Genomic DNA, 27,807 nt, shown 5'->3' with positions numbered 1-27,807 from the left:
AATTATGCATTTGTAATTTGTTCTGCAGAAAGGCTGCAACACACTCGGCGCTAACGGGTCTCAGAGTATTGTCTGTCTGCAATGTGTAGCGCAACACAGAATGTATGGAATAGGGACATTGTACAGAGTAAACACACTCAGTGTTCTCTCCAGCATGTTTTTATTTTAGTGGAGAAAACAGCAGGAATCAGCCAAACCTTGTAAGTATAAAGTGCAGTGACAGACAGTAATAATGTGTATACTGTCATGACAAATGTAACAAAGTAATAAATAAAAATAAAAACTCTACTTACACAATAAAAATAACTTCTTCCAATTTGAGTGTACAAAGTATAACATGTCTCAGGATACAGAATGATTAGACTCACAATTATACACCAACTGCAGTTAGTGCATTTTTATAAATTAGACAATAAAACTTGAGATTAATCCAGTATTGCCTTTAAGTAGTTAACACAGTGTTGTCTCACAAAAACATATGTCATGTCACAGTGGTCACAACTGTGAAGGAATGACTTTCAGTATGAAAATAAAGACAGCCCTTGCAAAAGATCAGGCACATAAGTCAAACACACACAAAGCCAGACAAGCAGGCACGATTCCCTCAGGTAGAAAATGTCAGGGAAATTACCTCATAGCTGCTCCAACTTGCTGGCTCAGAATCACAATTGTTCATAATGTCGTTCTAACAGTTGAGCTTATATTGCCAACGGCTGTTTGTTGTATCAGGGTCCCATTTGTCAGTTTCTCCTGAAAATAGGAGAGCCACCAGATTTGTGATGCCAGCAGCACAAGTAGCTTTCCTCTGAATGTACAAAGTTTACACTTTTGAAATGTAGTACTTTCAATAGTACAAACAGTACATTTGTACATATGATTTGAGTCCTAATAATGCTCTGAGTCCAGCACAATGCCTGCAAGAGGCAGGAGAATTAATCAAAAAGGTACAGTCACGTAAATGTCCACTCTCTTAATGAGTCTTCATCCCTGGCAGAGGACGTCAGTCTCAAACTGCAGCAGCTGTCCCATGAAGGCCAGGTTGGGGGAGATGACTTGACGCCGCTGCTTCACAAAGTCAAAGGCCTCATCCAGCTTGACGCGCCGCGTGTGCATGAGGTAGGCCAGACAGATGGTGGCAGAGCGGGAGATACCTGCCTGGCAATGCACCAGCACCCGACCACCACTCTGCTTCACTGAGTCTGTGGGCGGAGCGGAAAACACAGGATGGAAAGAGGAAGAGTGATCAGCATATTATGCTCCATTTCACATCTGTTTCTTTGACATCATTGAGAGTATTTTACAAGAGGAAATGCATACGACGCTTTAAAGTGTTTGACTGAAGCAGAAGTCTGCACAGGAATGGAAATGCTGTTATTATTCACCATGCTAATGGAAATTCAACCAAGATAGGTCTTAATAATTGAACTGTGTCCTCTCCTCAACTAACTTTGCAAGGTAGAGGGTTCAAAACAAAGAGGAAAGAAATGTACATGTTAATACATTTCTGTCGTGCAGTATGATCCAGTTGTTTTGTAATCAGATGATTACACTGTTGGCCCATAAGTCTAGGCTACAAAATAGATTATGGTGTACAAGCTGCTTAGAGAATTTTTGGAATGTTTTATGTTTCATCAAGCGTGTAAAAAAGATGGATTACTTAAGACGAGAGTACTTCACTGTGTGTTTCTGGTAGTTTATTAGAGGGGAAACTCACCGATGAAGGCTATGGCTGTGGAGAAGCAGGCTCTGATGTCAGCAGCGAGGCTGTCCTCCACAGTGAGCCGCAGGTACTGAAACTCCCCCTCGTAGAAGTTGGGGCATGTGGAGGAAACATTGAGCACAGCCGTGATGCCTGCTGCTGTGAGGGTCTCTCTGCGGGAGGAGTGAATGGCACTGCCCAAGAACAGGAAGGGCAGCAGCTCCACTGGACCATCCTACAATTTACAAAACCAAGACAGAGTCCATGTTTAAAACAAAAACAGTCACTGTGAAGTTTATGCTGTCTATTTTGGATACTCAAGTTGTATTAAATCATGCAATTTATCTTACCTGATCGTATGCTGGTGTTGTCCTCCCTGTCGCTGTTGGCTCTGGTTCCACTGTAGAGAAGTGCTTGCTGGCAGAGTTGTAACACAGCTCTGGATAGGCCTCTGAAAAACCCTCAAATCCACCTAAATGGAGGTCACATAAAATGAGCTCAGCCACAAGCTTTCACCAAAGTCCAACAATAATAATGATACGGTGAACATGTCAAGGAAGCCTGTATATCCATGTTTTCAATTACAAGTTTAACAGTTTGTTCATCTGTTTTTACACTAACAATCGAGTTACAGTCTTAAACTGAAAACATATTAACCCACTCAGTGGATTAATATTAATACATATTAATAGCTTACGTTTTTTTCCCCACAAAGTCAAAATCTTAATTTCCTCAGAAGCCTAAAATAATACATTTTGGTGTGTAAAAGTAGATCCAAAATGTCGTATTACCTTGTAGAAAGCAGATCTGCGTCTGAACTTCGTTTTCCAGGGCGGTGAGCAGCATTTGGGCCACACTCTCTGCCTTCAGCTCGGCCACAGAGACGCTGCGCTCATCCACCACCACCACCGGGGAGAACTCCCCGCGCCGCAGCCGGCCCAGGAGCGACTTGTCCGGGATGAGCCACTCCAGGGCCACCACCGAGCTTTTGGATCTGCGGCGCAGCATTGAGTTCCAGTTGACGTTTCGGGACTCGCAAATATGCGCAAATGAAAAATCAAGGAACGGCCTGCAGTCCAGCACCACACACCCAGCAGAGGTGTACTGGTCCCGGGGGGTCCTTAGTATGTGAACCAGCTCGTTGCCAGTTATTTCCAAAGGCTCGCTGCTTGAAGTCATGGCTGAAAAGGTGTATTTAAAATAATAATAAGAAACTGTTTGTTCTTCACAACGATAAATATCAAAGAATAAAATAAATAAATCCGGTTGTAGTGTTTTTCTTTGAGAATTTTACGCGCAATGGTTGCTAAAGTACTCTTGGAAAGGACTTCAAAATCTACTGTAAGTGCACGGAGAGCTCTGGTACTTGAGTTCTCCGTCAGGTCTGTTAAAATCAGCTTTAGATTGAGAGTTTCACTTGTTCATTGATAACAGCTGTGCGAGGGGCGGGGCCACGGCGACCCCGCCCCATGTTCCACAGAAAGAACGTCGTCAGAGACGGAACGACCATATATGGCCTGCCCGGCACTCCTCATATGGACACTGACGTCAACACTGATTTTCCTACCGCGCACGTGGTTGTTTGGGGTTATCCCGTGTTTTTGTGCTGAATGACGTTATGCCGGGAGTTTAAACCCAGCCCCCCTCCCCTGGTCTCAAACAGCAGCCTTCAGAGGAAAGAGTGGAGGCTGACTTTGGTTATTTGGGCTAGATTAAGCCTGAGCTTCTCTAAGCCTCTGCATTACTGCTTCTGTTTTCTTGTCCACTGCAGATCACAGACAAAAGAAACACTTTCCCGTCAAAGCTTTCCCTCTGTTTTGCTCTACCTTGAGGAAAAGTAAAATGTTGCAATAATCAAATACCAGAACAGACTTAAGTTGTTTAATTTCTGCTTTGCTGGGATAATCTACAGCATCTATAGCTACTGGAGGACACTAGAACCTATTAGACAGAAAATCAAATACACAGTGCACTGGTTACCCCCCCCCCCCCCCCCCCCCCCCACACACACACACACACACGCACTTCATTTTGCACATGGGGGAGGTGGAAAGTAATTTATCAAAAACAGTCCCTTATTTCTAGCAGAGTAACTTTTTCATGAACTTGCACCTGGAGTCCATTTGACTTGAAAGTCAAAGAATAAGTTTGGACCAAAACCCACAATGTGTTATTTTAGTGCACTGAAGACATCAATCTTTAAAAACAAGTCACAAATAAATACTTGAATTTCTTTAAAAGGCTAAATAATTTCCTCAGCGGTGGAGTTGGTGCAGGGGTGACAATGTGGGACGGACTTAAAATTTTCCACAGTGCTTCATCACAGTGTGGTCTTTGGGACAGACCAAAGCTCCACAGACAAAACTTCTGAGTGGAATCAATTTATTGTTAGTTTAGGTCTTTTTCAAGATTGTTGACAAAAAGAAAAAATAGATTATTACCAGACTTGTATTTAGACAGATCATTGGTGAAGTGTTGTGTTCAAGCAGACAGAAATTAGAGGGAGTCCTTGTAACATCAGTTCAGCAAACAGGACGATTTTGTCAGTTTTAAGTTAATTTGTTTGAAAGCTTTCTAATAAGGAAAAAGTGGTCACCACTCATTATCAAACACCATTAACTTTCCAATACGTAATGTTAAATATCAAAGATTACACATTACAGAGTACTTTGTAAAGCAATGAGGATCCAGAGATGGCTGCTAGTATGGATTCATGTTGAGGTGGTCATGGTCTGGTTTTTCTCAGTGTCTTACTATGAGCATTGGGGTCCTACATGAACCTTGACCCTTCTTGGGACAGTTTTGGTGATTTTGATTTTGAGTAATTTTTGTATTTAGTTTTTGTCTGTCATCCTCTCACTGGTTTTATTGTTGGCGGGCTACGTTGGGAGAGGCGATGTTATGTACTTCTGTGCTAGAGTCAAGATTAAGCAATATTTGGATCAATAATGATGTATACCCATTTTAAAGAACTTTAATTGTTGCTTAATTAGTTGTGAATGTTTACAGATAAACAAAACTCAAACTCAGTTTTAAAGGCTTTAAGTGCACGTTAAGAACCAGCAATTCTAATTCATTCACTGCCGTTACACACACAATAATACACTTTACATGCAGTGTGGGACAGTTTACATTGTAAGGTGTAATGTGACGTCTTCATTTCCTCACAACCCACATTCAAATCATCCTGCCTTCCCACACACATCTCCCACTCAAACCTCTGACACCACTTTCTTCATGTTCCCACTTCCCTTCTCCCGCTCCCTCACCGCTGCCTGCTGGTCCCTCAGCAGCACTCCCACTTTGTCATGCTCTCTCCCTGCTGAGGCTGCAATTTCAATCCACAGCAGTGCACACGCGCACACACACACACACACACACACACACACACACACACACACACACACACACACACACACACACACACACACACACACACACACACACACACACACACACACACACACACAGAGTTTATCATGGCTGTCAGTAGAGCTGCTGAGCGCGCATTTACTGTAGCCTCAACCTGAACTTTTGGCTTGAACGCACAGATATAAACCCACAGTGAAGTGATGAGGTCTGTTGAGTTGGATGATTATGACTCGAGTGTGTCTGTATGGTGGGCGTCTTAAAAGGAGATTGTTGTTTTTTTTTTCATTCGCCCCCATCTCAGCAGCCCGACAGGAAAACAGCACCACACATGCATCCTGCCCGGCCTCAGGATCCCCATCCCCCCACACCCCCACACGCACCCACACTCATACTGTACCATTGCAACACTTGTTATATTTGTCATGGCTCATAACATGATGTGACTTTAAGGGTAAAAAGGTTTGTCAGGAACTACCCTAAAAAACCTGAGTGATGATGAATTACTTCAGAGGTGACTTGGTTACTCATTTCCTGGATGAGGTGATTCATAAATAATCAATCACTCGCTTTCATTTGAATCAAATGTTTCCCTATCTTTCCAATGTTATCAGATCATACGGCCCTGGTTAGGAGAGAATCAGCCAAGAATACATCTGCCCTGAGACAATGCTGAGGGATGGGTGTGTATTGGCTGCTGTAGACGATGACGACCGTTTACCAACCTATTGCCGGAAACTTGACTTTCACATCGACAGCAAGCTACGTGCTGACATAGCACCAGGCATGAAAGATGAAAAAGCCAACAGTGAGCAGAAATATGACGCGCGAGCTGATGACGAGGAGGCGGTGGAGATCATGACAAAACTTGTGTGAACAGAAGTGAATATTTTTCGAATCAGAAGCAGCTTATGTCAGACTGTGGGCAGACAGAAATGAAGAATTACAAAGTCCGGTCATGGTGTTGCAAGGAAACAGTGACTTCAGAATGATAAGAACATTACTATTAATGCAAAAGTTTGCCCTTACTCAGACTCTCTGAATGAATATATGAGTAAGTAAACATGAAAAGAAATCCTGATGAAAACATCTGCTGCTTTTACCCCCTCCACCTGCCCTCCTCCTCCCACAGGGGATTATCCAGGATTATTTGGATGGCTGGAGCTATTAATCTCTGAAAAACAGTAATCCAGGAGATTGACCTCATCCCTGATTTCTTTCCCAAATGCCCACGTGACAACGCCATCACTTCATTCAGGGGGAACGTGTCCCTGCTGGGGTCAGATCATTGATGTGTGCTGGTGAACTTGTGCTTAATGTTGCGGAAAGTTGAGTGGTTTCAGGGGGAATTTGTATGTGTGTGTGTGTGTGTGTGTGTGTGTGTGTGTGTTTAAGTGTGTTGTATGCTCGGGTTTTATTACATCACAAAATCTGTCTTGTGAGTGAGAGCTCAGAGTTTGATTCACCATGATTCAAACACTGAATCTTGAGTTGTTGTTGTTGTTGTTTTTTAAGGTTTAACACAGCCACCCTACATGATTAATGTAGCCACATGTGCAATAGCTAACATGTTTTCTCACTTCCATGTCATCGCCAGACCTGACTCGGCACTTAGTGCTGGGAAATGTATTCAACCACTGAGAGAAATGTCCAACCTGAACTGAGTAAAACCTTCCTGCGTATTTACTGTACATTGTATCTTTCATTGTACCGTGTTCTGTGCATTGTTTCCCTCCTTCTGCCTTCTTCTCGACTTCTCTGCGGCGCTCCTCTGATTTATCATCAATCTATGAAGATCACAAAACACGGTAATCCTAACTAAACACAAACATAAACGGCAAATAACAGACAAGGCAGCCCATTGTGTGACCTTTGTGTGAGTTAAAACCTACGCTAACACTTGTTGATCTTTGCGCTGAGGTAACTGACATCACTTCCTGGAAGAACTCACGATACTTTCAGAGAAAACAACTTAAAGGCGTGGTTGCTTCAATGGTAAACAATGAAGCTATTTATAAACCTACCGTAGCCTTCAGCCTCATAAATCATGATTAAATCCTCAAACTATATGACTACACAGCCATCTCCTTCATCTTGCATCCTTTAGTTTGTCATGCTCTCCGACTGCTCCATTTCACCTCTTTCACCTCCACTCTTCCTGCTAACCTCTCGTCCCCTCTCTTTGTCCCCTCCACCCACTTACTGTCTCTCACCCCAGGACAACTGTAAGGCCTATGCTTGCTGCCAGACTCAGTGCAGTAACCATGGCGATGACTGGCACCAGCAGGCTCTCAGTGGGTTGAAAAGGTGAGTAGTCGTCTCCATGAGGCAGAGGAGGCAGAGTGATGACGGGTCGGCGAGTTTGGTCAGGCAAAGGGGCAACTGTGAAGGAGGCGGATGAAAAAACAGAGATGTGTGAATACAGGTGAAGAGTAATTTGCGTAAAGGAAAGTAGTCGCAGGACTTAAGGCTTTCATTTTGTCCTTGATCGACCATTGGCAGGCATTTTCTAAGCAAACTTTATTTACAGTACAAATTTAAAGTATATAGCAGATTTAAACACAGGTAAACCCACTGTGTTTTTTTTTATCTAAATCCATACAGCAATCAGGAACATGTGTGGAAGAATAAATAAAGAGAAAAGAAAGCCTACGCAGCAGCAGGAGATGAGAGAAAAACCATCCACCCTCTTAAAGAAATCGACACACCCTGCATCCATGCCACAAACACAAACCACAAACACAGCAACGAATTATAAGCTGTACAGAACTGAAATGTGTTCTGGGTACTTTTCAACATGTATGCATTTATTTGAAAATTAACTGCTGTGTTTCTAATTTTGCTTCGGGCCTCCTGGATATCCTGAATATCCCCATGGGCCCGAAAGCTAGATTTAGTGGCTCTTGTAGTAGAATACCAAAACTGGGACATTTGTCTCATCTTACAGTTTTACAGCTGCGACAGTTTTAAAAAGTGTTTAATTCAGTGCCACTTCTTTATAGCTGACAAATGTTGATTGGAGAGTTTGTTCTCTTATGTGAAAACTGTTCAAAAGTGCTAAATTAACTCGGATGTGATGTTGCCTTTTGCCCTTTCAGACCTAAATTATCTGACAATTTTCCTGCAATGATGTATTTAAGAGCTGTACTCTACCAGTGAGTAGGAAAGTGACTCTGTAGAAGATGGTTCCATTTCTGCCCTGTACAGAGCAGCGATATGTTCCTTGTTCATCCACAAGCAGCTGATTTAAAACCACAGATGAGTCGTCTGTCACTACCAAGGCTTTGAAGTCACCCTCATTCAGCTGCACGCACAAATTAGGAAGTGATAGTTAAGTGGGTGTAAAAGCTGGCAGTAAATATGCTTATTCATGATGATACTGTATGGCTAAATAAGGGACACAACAATATACAGGAAGCATGTAAAGTGGGACTTTCTATTCAAGTGGTTCTAAAGTGGTAAGCTACTACTTATGCTTCTGTTAGACCTTTTTAGTTCCCGGCACACCAGGGGCCCAGGAGTAGTAGTACTCTGGTCTTCCCAACAGAAGACGATGCCATGGGAGGAAACAGTTCAGCACTGCCTGGCCTCCCTCCTCAGCCTGCACTGGGTACTTTGGAGGAAGGGGGAGGGGGAGAGAAAAGAGAGATGCTTCATTCATTTGCATCAGGATTACTTGAATAATCTTTTTCATTAGCCTTGCACATGGACAGGCAGCATCAGTGCCTCGCTTAAGAACACATTTACACGCTCGTGACAGCATGTGTCCATGCATGGAAGAGTGGTGCGCCAATACGTATAACTAGTCCTCACTCGCTGACCAGCAACATGCATACACACAAGGGAACAGAAATAAACACACCACCGCAGTCGTGCTGGCCAGAGGGAGAGGGACAGATGTACATCTTGTAGCGGCAAGTGAAGCAATCCATTACTCTTCGTCTCAAAAGCCCTGAAAACCATAGCACACACATGCATACACACGTGTCCTTGCACTGAATATACAGCATGCGCACATTGTGCTTCTAAAAGGATTTATATGCCCACAGAGGGCAGGATCACACAGAACCTACTTACCACACTTGTTAGGGCACAGTCCTGAGGGAGAGACAAACAAATGACCTGAAACTAATGCATCTTGTACACAGCAATGGTTTACACAAAGTGCCCTGCCCCATACTGTGCACAACACTCTGTTATTTATGCCAGTTACCATCACGGCTGAATGTGTCCAAGTGTTTCTGTAGGATCCTCCGGCCCTTCTCCATGATCTGGATGGCTTCAAACGTTACAGACCCTTTAAAAAAAGTGCATGCTTCTTTAAATCTGGTGGACGCTGAGTTTGTTATGATTACCATGTCATATTTCTAACTTTGCAACTACTGTATGTACATTTGGAATGAGTAGTCATGATAATGACTTTTTTGTTGTTGTTTCTCACCAGTGTGCTGGGTTTTCAAGAAGCGGTCAAATTCACTCTGGTACTCTGTCCGGGTTTTGTACAGAGTGGTAGCATCTGAGCAAGGAGAAACACACACATTTTTATCCTGTACAAAATAAGGCCCATAGTAGTAAAAGCTTCAATTGCCAGATCATCAAAAAACTCCAATGGCATGACAGTCTTCTAGAAAAAATTATCAGTACACTTCACATTCCTGCCATGTCATATTGTGCAAAGGCCAGTACTTCATCTCACCAATGACTCCCTTCCTTTTCTGGCTGGTCTCTCTGTAGGTCACATAGGCATGGTCACAAATCTTTTTCATTTCGATCTGGTCGTCCACGGTGGGAGCAGACAGGACAAAGTCTTCATGCAGGAGCCTGATCCTGCGGTCACACTGCAGACAGGCCTTGGCTGCAGGAACACTGCAGAGCAGGGACACCAACATGAGCAGCATCTCCCTCTGCACCCTCAACCTCCTGCACACCAGGATGAATCACTGTGGCTGATGTGATTCTTCAGTCTGTGCAGGTTCTGAAACAGAGTTGCCAAATATTATTGCTGATACAAACATGACTATGTGTGTTTTTGTATGTGTGTACGTGACTTGGAGCTCTTACAGCAATTGGTACTTTTACTCTTAGTACTGCTACCACAAATACTAGTGTTACTCCCATTACATTACAATCATTATATATATTATATATTAAATTATATTATATCATATATATTAAAAATAATGCTAGGTAATAATGCAGGACTCTTGTTAGTCTTCTGTAGATGTGCAACTAAATTACAGTCATGAAATTACCAGATATCAACTGACATGTAGTGAAGCTGGGACTTTTGTGGCCCCTGATGATCTGGGGCCCTAGCGCAGTTCCCCACCAGCTTTGACCTGCTTCTGATATACAAATACTTTACAGATATGACAACTCTGCTGCTGCTTCAGCTAATGCTACCACAGGTGCTAATAGCATTCTGTCACCAGTGCTTGCTACAGCTAATGCTAATAGCTAGTTTAACTTAGCTGTTGGTGCCTCAGCCATTGATGTTGGAAAACAAACAAACAAACAAACAAACAATAGTACAGTTAACAACTAGTTAAATTACTTAACCTTTGTCAACTGTCGCGAGTACTACTAGTCAACTGATATTAGCTAAATGGAACAACAATTATAACAATAAAGGGCGGTAAAGTTAAGAACGACAGAAATAGAGCTCTACCATGTGTCTTCATCGTGTCAATCAGCGTCTGCGCTCATGGCTTGTTGCTGCCACACAGTGGTAGAAATCACGGACATGTCACAACATTTGCTCTGTTTGTTCAGGACAGTGGCGCAGTCCTGCTCCCCCGCCAGTTTATTTGGCATAAAGTCAGATTCTCCCACACAAACCGCAAAAAAGTGTCTATTCACCCTTCAAAATCGTCAAAGACAAGTAGTTAATAACAACAAAAAGCAGGTAAACCACACAACGCTAAATCCACAGTATTTAGTAGGTTAATAAACCCGACAAAACACCTGAAATACCGCGAATTGTTTTTTATATTTGAAACGTTTCCATGGACAACGGTGACACATAAAATAAAATAAAAAAACAAAACAAAACAAAGAGACGATAATTTCAAACTAAGGTTGATAAAAGTTAACGTTAGATTGTCCCTTTTTTTCACTGTCCTGTGGACAGCAAGCTGACAAGCTGAGAGGAAAAAAACTTGAAAGCCCTCGTGAGTGTAAATGTACCTATGACAGTAGTCTTTTTGGGAAAAAATTGTAAAGACTACCCTATTATCACACTACATTTCCCAGAAGACCACTGGACGGTGTAGTGTGTAAGTGACAAGTACTTTGACGAATCCACATCTATCTCGTTCGATGTTGGGCGGGACCATAGAACTTCAAACCGCTCTGCAGCTGCGCAGAAGTCTACTGCGCTCAGCTGTACACATTGACCCGAGAGAGTCAGATGCGGAGGTAAGATAAACGTGTTTTTTATGACCACAGCGTCTAAAATGACTGTTAATGTGTTGTGCAACTTATTCGTCATAAGTATCCTTATTGGCGTAGCCACCGGAGCTTTTCACCATGTATATAACCGTTTTGAAACCCAGTTCGTGACAACTAGTCTGGCCGGTTACATTGTCACTGTAATGTCCCGATACAGCGTCGACAGCAGTGTAGACGAGTGCTTGTGGGTTATCGATCAGGCACATTGGAAGCGTTTTGTCAGTGAGTTTCTTGTCTCCTTGACATTCTTGTTTACTACAGCGCTTCGGTCATTTCAACAAAGTCAGGCAACGGTGTTTTCAGTGAATGTTTTAAGCAATTAGCAGGCACTACGGAGGAAACGTGTGCCTATGTTAATTAGCTCACTGCCCGCTAAGAAAACATACATAACCCACAGAGAATAACCTCCTGTGCTGCCCTGACCAGAATGGTTATTTCCTGCCGTATAATGAAACAGCTAGTACTTAGCATTGCATACATTTGATCGCCAAATCCAGCAAAATGAACATGAGCTCTGGTCACTGTGTGGAGGCTAATTGACATGGACTGAAAATGGTCTGAAGTGAGCCACAGAGGATCTCACCCTGAGCCATCAATTCAGTGCTGTTCCCTAAACTAACCTAGAATCTCCATACACTTTAGGAGCAGTAAGGGCTAATATTTGGGACTTGGAAGTCAAAGGCCCATACCCCATCACTGAATTGTGCCATTGAGGTAATTTTTTTTTTTTTTTTTTAAATCACAAGAAACCAATAAAAGAGCCTTGAAAGTGGGGAAGGTCTTGTGTTCATGCAAAGCAGAGTTAGATTATAACATAGGATGCAAAGTACAGGAAAAAATCAAATTAAAACTGGTCATATTAACAAGATAGTGCACATTTGTAATTGTACACACAGAGGAGGTAAAGGATCATATTCTAATAAAACGAGCAAAAAATGGAAGACATGCTATGCAGCTGTCTGTCTGTGAAGTGCTGGTGTAAGTACAGGAAACCAGTTTTTGCAGGGTTTGCGTTTGCAAGGTTGCAAGGTTTCCTTCCCTTCCTGCTGCATTGACACTAACCTACATCAGAATGAAATGATATGCTGGAGCATAATGATACCTGTTAGGAGGTTAAATATGGTTCTGTTGTGGATGACTGGCCTGGGCTCTCTCTGAAAACTGTGGGGTTGCTGCATCACACATATTTGAGGGCTGCCTCTTAAATATTATTTACTCATGTCCAAGGTGCTCTTACGTGGGAGCTGAATGTAATTGACCCATGCTGACATGGTGTCTGTATTTTCTCTGATCATAGCCTGGGTTTATGGTGTCACTGGTTCTGTTACCACCAATGCCTATGTGGCTACAGAGCCTGGCTTCCTGCCAGTTACCAGAGTAAAGCTTCTGTGGTCTCTCTCTCTCTCTCTCTCCCCCCCCCCCCTCTCTCTCTCTCTCTCTCTCTCTCTCGCTGTTGGATATTGCTGCTGCTGCCGCCTACCTATGCTGCACTCGACAGCAAGTGCACACAGTACAGTGCCATGTAGCTTTATTGGAAAGATGAACACACAAAATACGCTGGGGTTACAGACATGTTTTGTGAGTACTTTTGTATATTATGTATGTTTTTTGTGTTTCGAAAAATTCCAGAATCATTGCTCAATACATGTTTTTTTTAGAGAACGGGATACAGACGGCGAGTGATAAATGTCTTTAATCGTGACAGCATGCAGTGTGGAGAGCTCTAAAGCTATTTATAACTATAGTTTCTGGATACTGTCAGTGGTGATAACTGCCTCCAAAATAAAGAACATGTCCTGTGGGATGGGGGATACAATACAACAGCACTGGATTTGTACGTCCCATACTAATAATTTGTAATTTAAAGGTCCTGTGTGTATGATTTTGGGGGATCCATTGGCAGAAGTGGAATATAATATTCATCTGTATGTTTTCATCAGTGTATCATCATCTACCCTTGGTAGCAGGTGGTGATTGTTGGAACAGCGTAGAGATGAGCCAGGAAGGTTTTGGTGAGTTTTATTTTGCACCTGTCAAGTTGGAATGAAGTGTGTTTTATGATGATAAAATTGCTGTTTCTCTGAATGGAGTTTGGTGGCTTTGGCAAGAGCGATATAGCAGCTGTTCCTGGTTAAACACAAACATGCTGCAAATGAAAAACACTGCAGAACACCAAAACAAAAGCAAACAACACAAACTTTGAGAACAGCAACAGAAAAAGGTGGCATATCCAGTCAGCACAATAGACGTTCAAAGATTCTGTACTTTTTTTATGTCATGCCACCGCTTTACTCCACCTTTCTCTGCGCTTCAAGGACAAATACTGTCATCTGGTCTCTCTCTATCTCTCGGGTCGAAAACCAAGCTGGTTCATTTAGTGCTCCCCTCAAAGGCCTAGAGAACTTCTGTTGTGTTGGCAGGATATGGAGCATTTTTCGCGCTTTTGCTCAAAACTGGAACAATTACAAACATTGTTGTCCTCAGTAGTCACTTCTCAAAACCGACACAAAATAGGGTCCATAAACACAGATAATATTTGACCATAATTTCTCCCATTTGTCCGGGACATTGAAATTGTCCCGGACAAATGGACCTGCTCGAAACTCTGATGCGCGGTGCAAAGTGCCACATTTGATTACTAAACAATGTGATTAATGGTTTAAAATGACTCTTATATACAGACAGTGTTTAACCTGATAGATTAAATTGTGCTAAAGTTTGACTGTTTTCTGAGTGTTTTCTTACTTTTAGACTAGTTGACTGGTCAAAGCCTAAACATTTGTTCAGTTGTCAGGGAAATTATATGGAACATCCTGAGTTTCCACAGTAGTCCAGAGGGGACAAACCAGATGCTGGCTTTTGAGAGGGCCTTTTTCATTTTTTTCATTTTTTTCATTTTTAGCATTTTTTGCATTTTTAGCATTTTTAGCAGCCACTTTAGGTTTTTCTACACTCTTGGAAGGGGAGAGTGATGGGAGGCGTTTTCAGTTGCTTGCAATCTACAATGCCACCACTACATGCCACTAAATCCTATACACTGATCCATTTACCAGGATGTCTATCAATATATGATTTTGTCATTTTGGATATATGCAGTTTATTTCTGTTTTCTCCCATTTGGGAAATTCAGGTTGATCATATTTGCAGTGGCTCGTTTATTTCTCTTGACCCTTTTCGACCTTTGGTTTTACATGCTACACCATAACTGACTGTTGATCTCTGTCTGCCTCCGTGTGTCTCGCAGGTTTGGACAAATCAGCTCGCATTCTGAAATGGAGACTTTACTGAAGATCTGCAGGTAGACACTCGCTTACGCTTTCCTTCACCTCCACTGCTGCCAGTGTGAAGAAGATACACTCAGACATTTTCACCAACACTGACAGCAAGTTAACTAGAGCTGTCCACTCCTGACAGTCCTCCTCCAAACCTACCTCCATACACACCTCACTGACTAAAGTCTACAGCATGTATCAGATTGTCCCAGTGGCTCCTGGAGAGCAGCAGACAGCCGGGGGAGCTGGTGGTTCTCCACTGAAGAAGAAGCTGGCTCATGAAGGCCGTCCTCTGGTGATGGCCGGCATGTTAGGCTGTGTGTTGGTGCTGGCTGCTGTGGTTGCCTGGTGCTACTACTCAGCGTCTCTCCGTAAAGCCCAGTTGCTGAAGGCTGAGCTGTTGGACCTCAACAAGGACGGTTTTATCATTCGTAACCAGGCGGGGGCTGTCATCTTCAGTATGACCTTCAGGTGGGCATTGAGGGATTATTTTCATTATTAATTAATATGCTTATTACTGCCCTGTGGAATCTTTTTGCCTACAAAATGTCAAAAATAATGATGACATATGTACATCGCAGTTTTCCAGAGACCAAGGTGACATTCACGTGGATAAATCTCAAAACATATTCGATTTACAATAAGATAAAACAGATAAAAGCAGAAAATACTCAGATTGGAGGAGCTGGTACCAGAGAATCTTTGATATTTTCTGCTTGACTCAAAGGATTAAATGATTATCAAAACAATTGCAGATTAATTTTCTGTCAATTAAATAATCATTTCAGCTTTACTAGTAAGTAAGGGAAATGTAATGTGAACATGGTAAGGATGGCCTTTTCAGAGCACTCAAAATAGAGAATGGCCAGAAAAATAGGAACATTTCTGCATTGTAATGCAATCCAGTGCGTTCCTGTAATAAAAGCTTTGCTTGTGAAACTGACCATCAGTAAATCTTGGCTAACAATAACCCTTGTAACATACTGTATGTGATTCTTTTTGGCCTCAGCACAGTTGTTCCTCTTTGTGTGCTGAACCGTACTAAAACGCTGCACTGTGTGGATAGATAATGGAAAGCCAGACGAGACAGACACATGATTACACCCTTAGGGAAGACTGATTTAGTCATGTCCTCTATCAGCAGAGCTCACATTGACTGATTTAGTACAGTACAATTCCCACACTTGCAGAGAAATGGACTAATATAATATAAAATAGAGCAATAGTATATAGGATATTATATGCTATATGATAACTTAGAAAAGTAATATTTTTGTATTGTGATTGCATTTCCTCTCTGTTCTCGTATTCTTAGAGTTGCAATTATTTTGGTGAGCGTGATATCTTTTCACCAAGCACAAATATGACCTGCTAATAACAGTGGCTGGCAAGTTCATCTATTTTTTCTTCCCCTCTGTCAATACTCGTTCTCAGGTCTGGCACTCTGGATCTGGACTCCTGCTCGAAGGAGGGAAATATTCTCAGCTGCACTCAGTCAGATTCTGGCAAGCTCAACTTCTTTATCCAGACGGTTCGACCAAAGGACACGGTGATGTGTTACCGTGTTCGCTGGGAGGAGCTGCAAAATGAGCATTCAGTGGAGCACGCCATGGCCTATAATGACTCACACTGGTATGGAGGGGCAGAGACCGCAACGCAGTACTGGCCTGTCAGGATCCAGGGAGAGGAGGAACCACAGCCCTTCATCACCGGTGATGTCTACTCGAATCGGAATGCTTTTGGGGGAATCTTAGAACGCTATTGGTTGTCCTCAAATGCGACTGCCATCAAGATTAATGACTCAGTACCGTTTCATTTGGGCTGGTCAGAGAAGGACAGGACACTCAGGTTCCAGGCCCGGTACCAGGACTCTCCCTTCAGACCACCAGAGGGTCTGCAGGCCTTCCCTGAACTCAGCTATAGAGTGTGTGTGGGGTCAGATGTTACCTCTATTCACAAATACATGGTGAGTATAGACACACTGTGTGTTTTGTTTTGATGATAAGAGCATTATTTCCTTTAACACTTTCATTATTCATGCACATCACTGGTACACAGCTATGCAAGCATGACAAAAATCAGAAACGCGTAATGGCCGTAGAATTTCTAGTAATAGAAGTGGTCGTGAATGGGATCGCTTTGAGTGGTCAGAGTAAATGGTTTGCACTGTGAAGCTGTCAGTCCAGAATCAGCTTCTCCCGGTTAGAAATCCCTTTATTAGTCACATTTTTACACACAACATGCAAAGTTAGGAGGGGAAACTGCACACGCCATGCATGTGTGAAATTTATTCTCCGCCTTTAACCCATCCTTGGACCGTCCTTCCTCCATGGCGGACCAGGAGCGGTGGGCTGCTAGCCAACCGGCGCCCAGGGACCAGTCCCTGTTGTCACCATTGGTCAGGTGGTGATCTTCTTGCATGTTTTTAGTGGGGATACATTTTATGGAGGATACCCCAGGTGAACACAGGGAGAACATGCAAACTCCATACAGAAAGGCCCTTTTTCCTCGAGCAGCAGGCACCGAAGGCATAGTGGAGGACACGCCACCAGCACCCACAGACCTTCTAGCTGTGAGGCGACAGTGTTACCACCTGTCCCACTGTGCCACCCCAATCCCAAGTATTCACCCAGGAGGCTTCTGCCAGATGCTGGACCACCTGCAGAGGTCTCCCCCTCTCTAAAACAACCAGACCCCATGATTAAATCTTAAAAAGAAAAAAAAAAACACAACCCACTAAATAAGCAGTTTCACATTCAAATCTGTGTTTCTCACACACTGTTTGATGAAGCAGCTAGGAGCTGGCCTCAGTTACGTTGTCACCACTATGAGCAGTTATTGAAAATAACTTAAAATCCACGTTTGATGACTAAAATCCTTAATCTGAAAAGTGTATTGTAGAAAAGTGGCCTAAACTGGATAAAAAGCCTCTGCTCGGTAAACGCAGACGCTAATGCATGCACTCTAATTATTTTGACTCATCAATAATGGACAGAGTGGGTAGTTGCTTATGTAACAAGGACTTGAATCAGATTAGTTTGGATTCCACAAAACTGCCAAAGTCTCTGCAAAGTAGTATTTGAAGGAAGAGTTTGACATTTTGGAAAATATGTTAAATTGTTTTCTTGCCAAGGTTTAAATGGGAAGAATCTCATATCTGTACTGTAAAAGAAAAAAAAACTATAGAAGTCTCTGCTCTGTTTGCATGTGTTTCTCAGGTGCGGCGGTATTTCCCAAAGCCTATCAAGGTCCCGTCTCCTGAAGTGTTCAAACAGCCACTGTGGTCCACATGGGCTCTCCACAAGACGGCTGTAACTCAGGAGAAGCTGCTGCGCTACGCCTCTGACATCACCGAGCATGGCTTCACATGCTCCCATCTGGAGCTGGATGACCGCTACACTGCCGACTACGGAGAGTTCGACTTTGACCCGCAGAAGTTCCCCAATGCTAGCGGTATGTTTGACAAACTCAGAGAGGATGGATTTCAGGTGTCACTCTGGACTCATCCTTTTATCAACTATGACTCCATTAATTTTGGTGTTGCTGTGGAGAAAGGACTGTTTGTCCGGGAGCCAAGCGGTGAGCTGCCTGCTCTGGTCCGCTGGTGGAACGGCATCGGAGGAATCTTGGACTTTACCAACACAGAAGCCCGCGAGTGGTACTCGTCACATCTGCGTATGCTTAAACACCGCTATGACGTGACATCCTTCAAGTTTGATGCAGGAGAGACGAGTTACCTCCCACGCCAGTTCAGCACCCTGGTCCCACTGTCCGACCCCTCCACCTTCACCCGCCGCTACACAGAGATGGCCATACCGTTCAGTGAGCGCGCAGAGCTGAGGGTGGGTTACCAGAGTCAGAATATCTCCTGCTTCTTCAGGATCATCGACAGAGACTCTGTGTGGGGTTATGAGCTCGGCCTCAAGTCCATCATCCCCACTGTTCTGACCATTAGCATTCTGGGCTACCAGTTTGTCTTACCTGATATGATAGGAGGGAATGCATACCCCAACCGCACCACAGGTATGGTACTCCATGACATATGGCTGCAGAGAGTTTTAGAGACAAACGTGAGTCTGACATTTGTGTTGTATTTTAGGTGCTTCAGATGCCAAAAACGGTCTGCCAGACCGGGAGCTGTACATCCGATGGTTGGAGTTGTCTGCTTTCATGCCAGCCATGCAGTTCTCTATACCACCGTGGGCCTATGACAACGAGGTGAGCCAAGTGAGACTGGATGTGTCATATTAGTTGTAAAAAACACACGTTTTTTTTCTCTTGTTATTTCTTGTATTTGAATTTGATAATTAAAGGGAACAAATTAAAACCCCTTTGAGTACAATCTTTATGTGATTATTGCAGCTTTACAAAGGGTCAGGTTACAACTTTTTTGGAATCGGCATTGTACAAAGTCACTGAAAACCAAACAAATAAAGTCATATGCAAATATAATAGATAGACAAAAGACAATAAACTGGAAAATGGGATTCAAATATTTGGAATGTCAAATGGAAATGAGTGTGAACCTTGGGAAGCATTATTTCATCGTCCATTGTCTGAAGGGATTTGTTTTCCTTGAAATTGTTGCAGCAAGCTCTGAATTGATCAGAATGTTAAACTGCTAATCTGTGTTGCCTCCAGTTACTATTTTAAATGTATATAAATGAAGAATGTGATGCTAATGCTAACAGCGTATGCTTGTGTGTTCATTTGCAGGTGGTACAGATAGCGCAGAAATTCACCGAGCTGCATGAGAATCTGGTGGCCCCAAGGGTTCTTGAACTAGCACATGAGGTTCTTGATACAGGGGACCCAATCATAAGGCCTCTCTGGTGGATCGCCAATGACGACGAGGCAGCCTATAAGATTGACTCTCAGTTCCTGATCGGCGATGACCTGATGGTGGCTCCGGTGTTAGAGCCAGGAAAGCAGGAGAGGGACATCTATCTGCCTGCAGGACGCTGGAGAAGCTACAAGGGGGAGCGTTTTGACAAAGGCCCCATGTACCTCACTGACTACCCTGTGGACCTGGACGAGATAGCTTTCTTTACATGGGTTCACTGAAAACACTAAAGATTTGAAGACACATAGACTCACACGCATACACACACGCACACACACTCTGTTTGCACATGTACATTCCCGTGAGCACACATGCCAAGAAATAGCAGAAGCTGTTTGTTTTTCTAAAGGAAATGACCACTAGTGACCTGCTGCTGAGGAAGAATGTGATTTTGGTAAAGACTAACCTCATGTCTACTTTGACCTGCTCTTGATGTGGACATCTGCCTGCAGATTATAACCGTCCATACAAAGAATCAGAATGAAACTTGTGTTCACTTCCGATTCTCTTGTTCCATCCTTAAGCTGATCGTCATTCTCATGTGCCTTCCACAGCCAACAGTAAAACCGATCTCAGATTGTATCACCATCGCAGTCTTCCACCTGTTGGACATCTAGATGTCTAGTCCCGCAGCTTGAATGGTTTGGTTTTAGGGCGAGAGTTAGCTTTATCCTTCTGCGTGAATTTTGATTGAATGATGGATAATAAGTGCGATAAGGTAACAAGCATATTTTGGCTTGACAGGGTTGGGCACCGGCAATAAATCTGCACTTGTCACCTGAGTTGGGCAGGTGCACTCCAGCTCAGCCTCAGCCTCACCTTATGTCAACATGACCACTGTTGTATTGTGTAAAATCTCTGCGTTCCTAACTAGCTATGTTTAAGCTAACATGCATTAATTTGCATTGCACTGACAATAATAATGAGTAACTCATTTGTGATTCACTTGCTCTTTATGTTAATTAACTATTTTCTTTAGATTTGTGGATAGTATTTGATTGTATATACAGGAAGTTCATGTTCTGGCTTTACATTTTGAGTTCTTGTCATGATCAACAGACAAATAGATTTCTTTTCAAGTTAGTATGCTTTGACCTGTAGTGCCACTCTGCCATTTCACTGACAATATCTACTGATTTATGCTTCTTTTATTTTCATCTGCACAAGTTAAATTCACAGCTCAGGGTAGATTCAATAGAAAACACATGTTCTGTTAGAATTCATTTTGTCGATCCACATTAAGAAATAGATTTATTAGACTCCTGGTTTGCCTTGTAAAAACAGGTCTCAAAGATGCCATGATTAAGTGCTGTCCATGTCTGCCTTGTGACTTTACTTGCCTTATCAGTTGAATTAAGCTATGTCAATCTTAGCACAGAGAACCAATAAAGTGATAAAACACTCATTGAAAAAAGAATCATTGAGGACGTGCCCTCATTCCCAATGATGTCAGATAACAGTTGCAAAACAGTGACACACAACACACACAAAAACAAAAATTAATGATAACAAACATACAACAGACCAATAGTGCAACTGTGTGAAGTATGAATGTGTGTTGTAAACTGTTCCAAGTGTGTGCAGCTCAAAAACTAAAAGCTTTGAGTGCCATCTAAACACCTGAATGGCTCAAATAATGATTATTGAACCATTTTAATAAGAAAGTGATGTATGATGGCATGTTGCCATTAAGGGCTTTATCTATTATAGAAAACAATGCCTGTCATATCTCATTGATGGGGTTGCCCACCCAGCTCACCTCTGCACACAGTGATCTGCTTGATGCTTGACACCTTTACATTTTTAAGCATTGCAAAGCACATGCGTAGTTTTATTGTAAAATGAGCCATCTGCCATCTGAATGCATGTCTGTCTGCCCTTACACAGCGTTTGCTGACATGAGAGTAAAGCACACTATTGGTAATGTCATCTAAATACCTTATAAAGTAAGCAGTGAAATGTTATTGTTGTTTGGGATTGTAACATATTTCAAATTATTCTGATGGTTTTTGTTTGTGCAAAAATGAAACAATGTTGCTGTAAACTGATGGTTTTGTGTTGCTTTCTTGCATTGTTGACTTGACCGCCAAGTGCTGCCAAAGTTAGAAATGCTCAAATCTTGACACAAAGTGGCTTTGACCCCTGAATCTGACACAATACCACAACACCACAATGTTTTCACATTAGTATGTTGTGTAATTTGTGCACGAGTCTCAAACTGCAAACTGTGTGAGGTGTGCACAGATCAGCATCCGTTCAAGGGATTTTGTCAAAACGCTGAAGACATGACTTGGTCAATGTTTTACCGTTGGAGGTTTTTGGTGAAATCTGTGTGGGTGTTTCCACTGTGACCCAACAGAGTTTGAAAGGCTGACGGTAAGTGTTTCTTTCGTAATATGAACAGTCTTTTTTTTTGCTATTGATGAAAACTTCCTGCATTATAAAGGAAAATTGCCAGAGAAAACAAGAAAATTGGTTGTTGTGCATTGTTCTATACATACACAAGATGTTGTTATGCAGAAAGCTTGACAACCAGTGAATACTGACAGAGATTTCAAAGGTTACTAAAGGTTGTTGCTACCCTAAACATAACTAATCCTTACAGTGAGCTAAAAAAGTTTTCACAAGGCAACAGCAATATGCTCCATTTTACATGGATTACTTAATGAATTCACCTTTATTTAAGGTCCGCTGTACAAACTAAACTAACTTTGGATACTATCAGTTTTGGCTCACTATGTACTTCCCTCTTGCAAACCACAAGCTTTTTGCTCTACCTGTAGATTTGCTTCAGGTTATTCACCTGTAAAGGCACTATTTTTAGTGTCATATATGTCACATATCCCAATTTCTTCTTTTTCCACCTCTAAAAAGAAAGTGTAGCCTAAAGCTTTGACAAAAGAGAAAAAAAGAAATATGTTATTTGATGAGTGCATCCAGTTTCATCTCTCATGCAGAGCACATCAAATCTTTTCTGCATTTTATTTGTGAATAATTTCTGAAGTAATGTTATGTGTGAAGAATAAAAGGCCATCAAAGCAGGAAGTCCACAGTCTCAAGTTCTGCTGGTCAGTGACATTACTCCTCAGTATAAACAGTTAACCATGATTCATTTTTTGCTATCAATAGTGAAGTGAAATGCAGAACCTAAAGAATTAAACAATTCAATGATCCATCAGATTGTGGTTTTATTGAACAAATCTTGATCTGCAGTCATTCACAACTTTTACACACTGAAAATGTGCTGATTCTTCCTGAGTTGTGTAGATTGGATAAAAAAAGGGGAATATTCTCCAGAGCCTCAGAGAAAGAGTGTGATGATAGCTGAGGATACCAGCAGGAGGAGGACACTGGAACCAGTGGGTATGGCACCGTTACACAGGTCCCCTTCACAGCATTTTATGGGGTCTCTACATGCAGCGCTGGCAAAGCAGGCCTTGACGATTGTACCTGCCGGATATGATGGAAAAACCTCATTTACAAATGAATGCTCAATATGAGCTACAGATCTTCAGATGTGCAACATCAGTTTACCCCTTTCCTCGGCGTGTGCACAGCGGTCCAATTCAGGAGGACAAGTTACAATGCTAGTGCACTCGTTGTAGTTGGTGGTTGTGCATGTGTAGCATCTCAGTCCATATGCTGCACAGAGACACAACAGATTGTCACACATGGTTCAAGTAACGCTACTTCAAATCAAAATATCATGGTTTTAAAAAAATTCTCACTGAAAGCAGTTTAGAAAGATGCTTTTAAAAAACATGTTGGTGTTTCTTATATTGCAAGAAGAAGCTCATCACAACAGTTTCAGGCCCTCATTCAAAAACCACAGAAAAAGGAAACCTGCTGCCACACATGAATCCTAATTCCCTCTAAAAACAAAAGAAGCAAAAGACTGCAGATATTTTATGTTGCAAATCTTATTTTGTTCATTTCCATGTGTTTCAGTGTCAAACAGGCCGAAGCTTGTCCTCTTCTCCTCCCTGACTGCTCACTAACATCCAGACTGTTTGCCCTCCTGACTCCACAGTGATGGAGCTGAGTCCTGACATCAGGACCACAGACACTCTGTACATCTTCAGTGGAGGATTGGAAACTCATCTGTTCAGACTGAACCTCAGCCCGTAAGATGCACTCTTTCTAATCTCTTACTTTTTCTGGTGTGGCATATTTGTTGAAGTTGATGTACTGTAATGATTCTTGCAATTTCTGGGTTGTGTCCTCATGATTGAATGCACTTATTATACGTTGCTTTGAATAAAAGCGTCAGCTGAATGTAATGTAGGCTCGTGTATTGTATGAATCATCAACTTACCTGCAGACAGGATCCCCATCAGGACCAGAACTCCATAAAGCTGCATCGTGAACCACGAGAAAACCTTTGAATCTGTGAGAGATGAACTGGAAGGAAGATGTCACGTCTTCCAAAGCCTGTCTTTTATAGTGCAACTGTCTTCTTTCAAAACTTGACAGTTACATTTCCTCACAAAGCATCCTCCCACGTGAGCTAAACATCCCCGAGACAGCAAGGTCAATCTGATATAAATAAATAAATAGGCTACAGGAACTGAGAGTGAAATTAAAACCATCTTTAGTGGCAGATATAATCTGTATAAATCAGGACATAAATGTTGTTGTACTCCACTTCAAAATATTCCATTGATTACTGCATTAACATCCGACATTACACATTTATTTTGTAACCTATGTACAAATTATAGGCTACCACACGAGTGATGTAACTCTGATCGGAATTCTTCCCACTTTACGCACTAATGCTCTGGTTTAAAGATGCACCAGCAGCTACAGTATGCATAGGTGCAAGGGTGTGGGATAGGATATTACGGATGACGGGGGACCAATGTGGGAACTTATCAGCGATCTTCAGCACTCAGATCTTTTACTTAAGTAAAATAAAAATACTTAGTTTCAAGTAAAAGTCTTGCATTCAAAATAGTTAATTTAGTAACAGTACATAAGTGTTGGCATCAAATACTTAAAGTACCAAAGTTCAGAATGGCCCATTTCAGACCAGTTTTTACTGGATTATAATAATTAATGCATCATGACTACATTTTCTCCCAAACATCCAGCTCTGTAGCTCAGTAATCATACTGCACCCTTTCATATTAGAATACATGCCCACAAGTTTAAAGCACTGACAATATGAGTTCTGTATAAAATCTACCAAAATGTAAATTTGTAAGTTTATTTACTCGCAGTAGTTCATGTAGTTTCACTGAGTCTGCCAGGAAGACATGTGTGTGGTTCTAGTCCTTATTATTCTTTTGTTGCTGCTTCAGGCCACTCTGCACAGGATGTAAAAATCCCTCAATTTTTGGTGCCATCTTGTGAACATCTGATGGTAGCAAGTTTGAAAGGCTCCAAGTGAATGTTCATCAATCTAGTTGAGGAATTTCAGACTACACGCAGAATATGTTTATTGTTTGGTCTCAAGAATCTGCCTAAAAATGTCAGTTTAATTTTAAAATGAATGAATATCTGAAGGTGCAGAGGCCAAAATTTTATGGTCACCTCAAAAAACAAACTGTGTGATCCGTAAAATGAGTTGAAAACAAGAACATCACCAAAACTGGAATCAGAAAGTTTCACATATCAGCAATTTGCTGCATCACACGATTTATTCAATGGGGGTGTTTTTACTTAATAACAAAATTTGCTGCTGATTCTTAATATTTCATGTCATGTTTTTTTCATTTTTCTTTCTGGTGAGAGCCTCACAAAGTCATAATTTGCTGTAAATAGGTGAAGGTAAGAATAAAAAACTTCAGTCATTGGTGGTCATTTGCAGCTTTTTGGCTAATTATAACCTCTATGTTAAAAGTCTTCAGCAGAGAGGTGGCTATGTATTATCATGTATTACATTACATTTACATTATCTAGCAAAAAATAAATTATGATGCAATTGGTAAATACACCACCTCTCCGGTTCCATTCTTAAGATGATCCTCATTCTCATGCACCTTCCACAGCCAACAGTAAAACCAATCTCAGATTGTATCGCCACTGCACCACTGGACAGCCAGATTTCTAGTCCTACAGCAAGAATGGTTTGGTTTTCAGGTGAGAGTTAGTTTTATCCTTCTGTGTGAATTTTGTTACAGGGTAAATTGAATAATAAATAGTTTTAACTACTGTAGCAGTGAGACTGGGCCAGGCATTTTGAGGGAGAAGAGGAGGGAAGGAAAGGAGGAAGCTGAAAAGCAGAAGAGGAGGAAAACCAATTAGAGGTACAGGAGGGTCCATCAGCAGAACTGTCCAGAATAAAATTGCCATCAAACCTTGAAGTCGTGTGTCTCTAATTCACACAGCACAATGACTGAGTAGGTGTAAGATGCTCATTCTGCGTCACCTGTGTCCTGAGCTCACACATGAGATGTGATGAAAAGGAAAATGACATCAGTGAAGTAAGATGCCCTTATGATAAGATTTATTGAATTGAATCTGATATAATGATCTTATGCACTTTAATTTATATGTGAATGGTTCAAGTGATCAGAGACACCAATACTCAAACAAGATGAAGAATGAGTACCATTGTAGCTGCTACCAGTTACGAACACCATTGCCTGATCCAGCTTAAAGCTGCATTAAGCATTTTCCAACTATTGGAGGGCGACAGAAACAGCAACACATTTTTAAAATACACCAAAGTAAAACTACTGTACTAGAGAAGCCCCACAGGATAAAGTGTGCATAAAGGCTAATATCTAAGCTAAATTAACCTATGGAAAAGTGTGCAGAATGGCTATTTTGAGCAGCAGAGAAGAAGAAGAAGAAGAAGAAGAAGAAGAAGAATGGGAGGATGTGGATGAAGAAGAAATGGAAGAGGAAAAGGAGGATGAAGAGGAAGAGGAGGAGACAAATGACAAATCTGTCAGTGGAACTGCCTGGACCATAACTTCTTAAATTTGAAAAATCCTTGATAGCATGTCTCTCAAATCCACACAGCGCAATGCCTGGGTAAACACTAACATGAACTCCAAGTCACAGCAACCTCTGACACTGAGCACAGGGTGTGATCTTGGGCCACGTGCCAAATGAGAAACTATGGATGACTTTACACTATATGACCAAGATGATCACAGGAGTTGCATGTAGTGGTGTATTTTAAACTAGTGTCAAAAACAAAATTCTGAGAATTTGTGTAGTTCATCCAGACAACATAGAGATGCCTGCAGTTTATTTTTACAATGATTAATTGATCCATAATTGGTGTTTTAAACTGATGTTTAAAGATGCTCTATTCCCATTGACTACCAGAGGTTGTGTGAGGATAAAGGTCAAAGAACACTGACAAATACAAGAAGGACAAATTGCCCCTCATAAGTGTGATAAGATGATCGATATGTCTTTATTGTGGCCCACTGGCAATAAATCCACTCTTTGAGTTGGACTGATGGCCTCCAGCTCAGAGGTCATGTCACACTTTATGTCAACATGATAACTGTTCCTACTGTCCCAACATGTTTCAGATAACATGCATTCATTTGCATTGCACAAACAACTTGCTCTTTATATTTACCAACACTTTTCTCTAGATTTGTGCAGAGCCCCCCAATGCCTGCTAAAATATCTTGATCTGCAGTCATTCACAACTTTTACATACTGAAAATGTGTTGATTCTTCCTTTGTTGTGTAGATTGGATAAAATTTTTTGGAATATTCTCCAGAGCCTCAGACAAAGAGTGTGATGATAGCTGAGGATACCAGCAGGAGGAGGACACTGGAACCAGTAGGTATGGCACTGTTGCACAGGTCCCCTTCACAGCATTTTATGGGGTCCCTACATGCAACACTGGCAAAGCAGGCCTTGACGATTGCACCTGCCGGATATGATGGAAAAACCTCATTTTCAACAACAACAAAAGCCACCAAATATTCAGAGCTTCGTCTATTTGAAATGCTCAATATGAGCTACAGATGCTTCAGGTGCAGAAGAACAGCTTACTTCCGATCTCGGTAGATGAACAACGGTCCAATAAGGGAGGACAAGTGAAAATTTCTGTGCAGGAATCAGGGTTGGTCGTCGGCAAACATGTGTAACATCTCAGTCCATGTACTACAGAGAAATACAGCAGATTATCACTTGGAAAACTCGAAATCTAAAATCCAGTCTGTGTTGAATAAGCAATGCTGTTAAATTTATTAAT

At 41.9% G+C, this 27,807-nt stretch overlaps 4 protein-coding genes across 9 annotated transcripts; 1 reads left to right on the top strand and 3 right to left on the bottom strand.

Annotated features, from left to right (window-relative positions):
* Positions 1–145: 145 nt before the first annotated feature.
* dusp2 (dual specificity phosphatase 2) lies at positions 146–3,100 on the bottom strand. The gene is made up of 4 exons (XM_070964667.1): positions 2,491–3,100; positions 2,050–2,171; positions 1,715–1,934; positions 146–1,199 (listed from the first exon to the last, which is right to left on the bottom strand). Exons 1-4 carry the CDS (start codon positions 2,876–2,878, stop codon positions 982–984), a joined length of 948 nt encoding a protein of 315 aa, XP_070820768.1. The 5' UTR covers positions 2,879–3,100; the 3' UTR covers positions 146–981.
* A 3,404-nt stretch (positions 3,101–6,504) lies between these two features.
* On the bottom strand, positions 6,505–9,966 carry LOC139332965 (izumo sperm-egg fusion protein 1). The gene is made up of 9 exons (XM_070965163.1): positions 9,765–9,966; positions 9,510–9,584; positions 9,282–9,365; positions 9,146–9,166; positions 8,929–9,020; positions 8,556–8,681; positions 8,222–8,372; positions 7,282–7,450; positions 6,505–6,855 (listed from the first exon to the last, which is right to left on the bottom strand). Exons 1-9 carry the CDS (start codon positions 9,964–9,966, stop codon positions 6,771–6,773), a joined length of 1,005 nt encoding a protein of 334 aa, XP_070821264.1. The 3' UTR covers positions 6,505–6,770.
* Positions 9,967–11,437: 1,471 nt separating this feature from the next.
* LOC139332957 (myogenesis-regulating glycosidase-like) lies at positions 11,438–22,385 on the top strand. 6 transcript variants are annotated; one of them, XM_070965150.1, is made up of 8 exons: positions 11,438–11,485; positions 13,017–13,096; positions 13,459–13,530; positions 14,763–15,261; positions 16,225–16,756; positions 18,009–18,813; positions 18,890–19,008; positions 19,507–22,385. In XM_070965150.1, exons 4-8 carry the CDS (start codon positions 14,984–14,986, stop codon positions 19,852–19,854), a joined length of 2,082 nt encoding a protein of 693 aa, XP_070821251.1. In that variant the 5' UTR covers positions 11,438–11,485; positions 13,017–13,096; positions 13,459–13,530; positions 14,763–14,983; the 3' UTR covers positions 19,855–22,385. The 6 variants fall into 6 exon arrangements, with proteins under 6 accessions (XP_070821251.1, XP_070821252.1, XP_070821253.1 ...); XM_070965152.1 differs by lacking the exon at positions 13,017–13,096 and having other exon boundaries at positions 11,470–11,485; positions 13,483–13,530; XM_070965153.1 differs by lacking the exons at positions 11,438–11,485; positions 13,017–13,096 and adding an exon at positions 11,535–11,740 and having other exon boundaries at positions 13,483–13,530.
* Positions 22,386–22,804: 419 nt separating this feature from the next.
* LOC139332864 (CD59B glycoprotein-like) lies at positions 22,805–24,146 on the bottom strand. Its single transcript, XM_070965000.1, has 3 exons — positions 23,949–24,146; positions 23,168–23,275; positions 22,805–23,083 (listed from the first exon to the last, which is right to left on the bottom strand). Exons 1-3 carry the CDS (start codon positions 23,992–23,994, stop codon positions 22,935–22,937), a joined length of 303 nt encoding a protein of 100 aa, XP_070821101.1. The 5' UTR covers positions 23,995–24,146; the 3' UTR covers positions 22,805–22,934.
* Positions 24,147–27,807: the final 3,661 nt, after the last annotated feature.

This window comes from Chaetodon trifascialis, chromosome 6, assembly GCF_039877785.1.
Source record: "Chaetodon trifascialis isolate fChaTrf1 chromosome 6, fChaTrf1.hap1, whole genome shotgun sequence".
Classification (NCBI taxonomy): Eukaryota; Metazoa; Chordata; class Actinopteri; order Chaetodontiformes; family Chaetodontidae; genus Chaetodon; species Chaetodon trifascialis.
The sequence above is the reverse complement of the archived record's forward strand: the minus strand, read 5'-3'. Positions and strand labels throughout refer to the sequence as shown.